The sequence below is a fragment of the Sorghum bicolor genome, chromosome 2 (genome assembly GCF_000003195.3).
Source record: "Sorghum bicolor cultivar BTx623 chromosome 2, Sorghum_bicolor_NCBIv3, whole genome shotgun sequence".
In the NCBI taxonomy this organism is placed as follows: domain Eukaryota; kingdom Viridiplantae; phylum Streptophyta; class Magnoliopsida; order Poales; family Poaceae; genus Sorghum; species Sorghum bicolor.
The window spans coordinates 3,468,726-3,473,404 of NC_012871.2; the positions used below are offsets into that span (position 1 = coordinate 3,468,726).

At 48.4% G+C, this 4,679-nt stretch overlaps 1 protein-coding gene across 1 annotated transcript; it reads right to left on the minus strand.

Moving 5' to 3' along the window:
* Positions 856 to 2,029, minus strand: LOC8080489. Its single transcript, XM_002461426.2, has one exon. The coding sequence runs from the start codon at positions 1,626 to 1,628 to the stop codon at positions 990 to 992; it is 639 nt and encodes a 212-aa protein (XP_002461471.1). The 5' UTR covers positions 1,629 to 2,029; the 3' UTR covers positions 856 to 989.

Here is a 4,679-nt window from a genome sequence, read left to right on the forward strand (position 1 = left end):
ATCTTTTGATTCTAGTTAGTCCATGATTGGATAATATTTGTCACAACAAACAAAAGTGATACAGTACCGAAAATTTTTCATTTTTCGGAACTAAACAAGGCCTAGTGTCACAAGCTCACACACACAGTCACACAGCTGGAAGGCCAAGCTTCCCCTGCCGGAGCTGCAGCGCACGGTGCCGCTCGCAAGGTAGTGTAGCTGTTGGGTCTCTCCGGTGGCCGGTGTGGGGGCGAATCGAGATGCTGGAGCGCAAGGCAGAGTGGTCGGGCGCATGCCGCCGCCGGCTGGCTTCTCGAGCTCGACGGCAGCACTGCTCGCCTTCGGCGGCGTGCTCTATATATATATTGAACAAGGAACACCTAATTAATTAGCAACTCACAGTAGACACATGCATTTGCACAAGCATATTAATTAGTACTTCATAACAAGCACAAAACAATCCATATCAAGCTTGGTTGGAGCAAGAATAAGAGACAGATATATGTGCAGTCATATCATATACTCCCTCCGTCCACAAATAAACGCACGTCTGCGCTTCAAATTTTGTCCAACAATGGAAGATCACTTACAGTCTGCAGGGGCCTAAAAGCTGTCAGTTCAGTAGCCGCAAGGATCAGAAAATAGCCACAGAAAAAACAGAAAAGTGATGGGAGTACGTGGAAACATCTGGACCATCCGTTTGGTCATGCCAAGACCCACGTGTCCAAGGTTTCCTTGTTTGCAGACCGCACCGCATGAAGAGACGTGGGGTCCACAGGTGAAGGATGGGGCTCACATTTACAGATATAGGGGTAGTTTTGTAATTCTACACCTAGTATTGGTTTGCGTGCACAACCTCAGATGTGCAAATATTATTGGACGGAGGGAGTAAGTAGATATGTGAAGGCAAGAAGAGAGAGAGCAGACAGTGATGATGATGATGATGACCCAGATTCGTCTTATTAATTAAGCTTTCTCCCCGAGCAGAGATTGGGTCGTCACGGTCCTAGCTAGAGCCGCAGCTCGAGGTCGAGGTCCAGGTCCAGCTCCTCGCCGGCGCCGGACGATGCGGCGTTGGTGCCCGCGCCCTTCGGTGGGGCAGAGGCGCGGGAGCTCCTTCTCCAGTTGAGCATGTCCACGGTGCCGTCGGGCAACCTGGTGAAGGGGCGGTCGGCTGCCGGTGACGCCGGGAGCAAGGCGTGGTCCGTGAAGAGCGCCGCGCCACCGCCAGGCCTCTCGAGCTTGAGCTTGGCGCTGGCAGTGGCAGGAGGCTCAGCAGCGGCGGTTCCGCCGCCATGCGAGGCGAGCGGCACGGACACGGGAGCGGCACCGAGGCTGCTGCCCGGCCCCGGGGACGCCGATGCAGCGTAGTGGTCGCCGTAGACGTAGGGGTTCCAGCTCCAGCCGGCGGCGCGCTCCTTCTTGTGCGCGTTCTGGTGCCCGCCGAGCGCCTGCGACTTGAGGAACTTCTTGTCGCAGAAGAGGCACGGGAACAGCCGCGCCTCCTGCTTCCCGGCGACGGCGACGCAAGCCGTCACCTGGACCTGGTCCTGCTCCTCCTCGTGGCGGTGTCCCGTCGGCGCCAGGCCTAGCGCCAGGTCCACCGCCGCAGCCGGTTGAGAGGGCAGCGACCAGGGCGCCTTCTCCATGCAATCGGAAGGAATTTTGGCAAGAGGCTGCCGTCGGGGTGGGACTGTTACAAGTTGTACCACTGCCAGTGCCAAGCTAGCTAGGTATACTAAAATTCGACGGCTGTGTTACAGAAATGGAAACGAATGGGAAATAAGCATTGCGACGTGCTACCGGTGAGATCGATGGGTAGTAGTACTACTTGACATGAGTGGATGGGCTTGAAGGGCATCCAGGTCTCTTTTGGTGTGTGTTGTAAAAAAAAAAAGGGTCTCTTTTAATTTGGTACTACTAGCAATAGCAAGGAGTAGAGACAGAAGGCTATATATGCAAAGACAGCAAGTACATATGATATACAGAGGGGGGAAGGAAGAAAAATTCTGTGCTAGGCTATCTATATGCTAGCTAGGTTATCCAAGAAACCGGCATTTTCCTAATACAACAAAAATAACTTGTCTAAACCTTCTTTCGTATAGTAGAGACTGTTTGCCACGTGCAGAAACGTATGGGGAGAAGTTATTATTAGATTCATCACAAAAGAATTATATATTTATTTGATGTCATAGGTCTTTTTTTTTGCGAAGGGAAGAGAGGATTATATTAAAACTCAGCATATTACGTCTTAAATACACATGAAAAAATATGAATTAATAAATAAGGCACAATATTCTATCCAAATTCCCATCATCTTCTTCCCTCGTAGCTTTTCTTGATGCAGTCGAACACCGAAGCCCAGGGAGCAGTCTACATGTCCAATCTAATTATCAACTCTAAAACACTGGACAAGCCGCAAGATGCAACATTCTAGAACCAATCCAAAACGAGACTGAATCGATGAATTGAAAGAATATGTCGACAGAGGCACAATATAGGACACAAATTCATTACCTTCAATCCTTGATTTCTCTAGGTGAGCATCAAAGATGAGATCAACGATCACGAGTAACTTTTCTTGCTGCGAGTGCCCAGATGCACCCCTCCTTTTGCAGATAATGGCCATAAATTGACCGTGCTGATGAAATCGACGCCTGCAACTGCAATCTTGTTGCAATCACCAAATTCTTCACAGGTAGCAAAGATCCCGACTAAAAATCATCTAACTTCGTCGGTAGATTTATTTGGGCTAAATCCTAAGCAAATTAGATTAAAAACTACCAAGGAGAGAGATGAAAACCCTCTCGTTCCTTACCACCGGCAAATGCACCAGAGAGAAGGAGAGGGGTCCAAGGTGGTGTTAGCGCAGGCAATGCCCTGCGACGAGCTAGAATGCAGCAGCGGCGGCACGGTGGTGACCGCGGCGAGATAACAGATGAGAACAAAAAGTCTAGGGTTTGTTGCTGCCAAATGTCGTGGCGGTTTCGGTCCTCCTTTGTTTGTATTTATAGGGATACATGATGAGATCACGAAACATGCCTCCGCGTATCTCCGCACCACGCTACACGCCGTGTGCATCGCCATTCTTCCGTGGCGTGCACCACGCGCCGCAGTGCGCACCGTGGCGCGAACCCAACTGACTCGGCCAGACCGTGTCCAGGATGAGCATGCCTCCAACCTGGCACGTTCCCTATCTTGACTCTAGACGACTCCTGAACCAGCGCCGGCGGCACGGTGGTGACCGCGGCGAGATAACAGATGAGAACAAAAAGTCCAGGGTTTGTTGCTGCCAAATGTCGCGGCGGTTTCGGTCATCCTTTGTTTGTATTTATAGGGATACATGAGGAGATCACGGAACATGCCTCCGCGTATCTCCGCACCACGCTACACACCGTGTGCATCGCCATTCTTCCATGGCGTGCACCACGCGCCGTAGCGCGCACCGTGGCGCGAACCCAACCGACTCGACCAGACCGTGTCTAGGATGAGCACGCCTCTAACCTAGCACGTTTCTTATCTTGACTCTAGACGACTCCTGAACAAATATCTTAATTAACTTATGCAATAGTTTAGCTAACAGGTGGCATGGAGCAAGGGCTGGCAGTGGTGGCATTTTCTGGCGGTGGCTGCAGATTCTAGGTATCGTAGTAGCTCTTTTCTGTAAACTTGCATTTGGTTAAACTTAAGATATACTGTGGCTTAGGATCAAATTAAAATCGCAATTTTTTTTGGGCAGAGGTAGTAACATATATACATTTATAGCATCATTTCTCTAAACAAGCAAACGTTAATGTTGTGACGGTATCCTTCCAACTCTTAAAACCTGTCCCAAAAGTCTTAAAAATGGTTACACACATTGAGAGAGGGAATATATTCTAGTGCGTCCCAAGCCCCTTTTGGAACGTAGGAATTTTGCAGGTATTGTATAGGAATTTCACGTGAGTTAGTTTATTTTTCACATTGAAATATACAGGACACAAAAAAAATCAGCGTTCCATGAGGCACAACATTGGCACAACATTCTACTAAAATAATTGCATCCTACTATATAGAACACTACTGTCATGCAACTTGTCCAGCAGCTAGCGTTGACGACAATAAGACAAATGCTACGGTCATTAATGTGTCTGCCGTAAGATCTGTGTGGAGCTAGTACCATGGCCAATGGTGCCTCACATATGGCAATGCAAACGAGATGTGACAAGCAATGCGGACACCACTCGCATGCCAATCCGATTGTCACGGTTTGTTCGGTTGTCACGGTTTGTTTGGTTTGTGGTCCGGCCTAATCATCAAAGTTAAAGTTTATGTGATTGAGCAAAACTAGGATCTTTACAACTTGTCTTTTAGTGTACTACCCAGTTAGCTCTTCGCTATTAATACATGACTCATTTGTTTTTTTCACAATTTTTTAACCTTTTGTGTTAGACTTGACTGTAGCATGTTTCTTCTCTCTCCTCTACTCTCTCCACTACCTTAACATTCAGGCTACTTATAGTCTCATATTATACTTGCTCATACAAAATTCGAGTAAAGTCCATCACCGGTCCCTAAACTTGTTTGGGTGTGTCATCCCGGTCCTTAAACTCACAAAACGATTGTTTAGGTACCTAAACTTGTTCAGCTGTGTCAACCTAGTCCCTAAACTTAGAAATCTCCCATATAGGTCATCAAACTTGTTCAGTCGTGTCATCCCG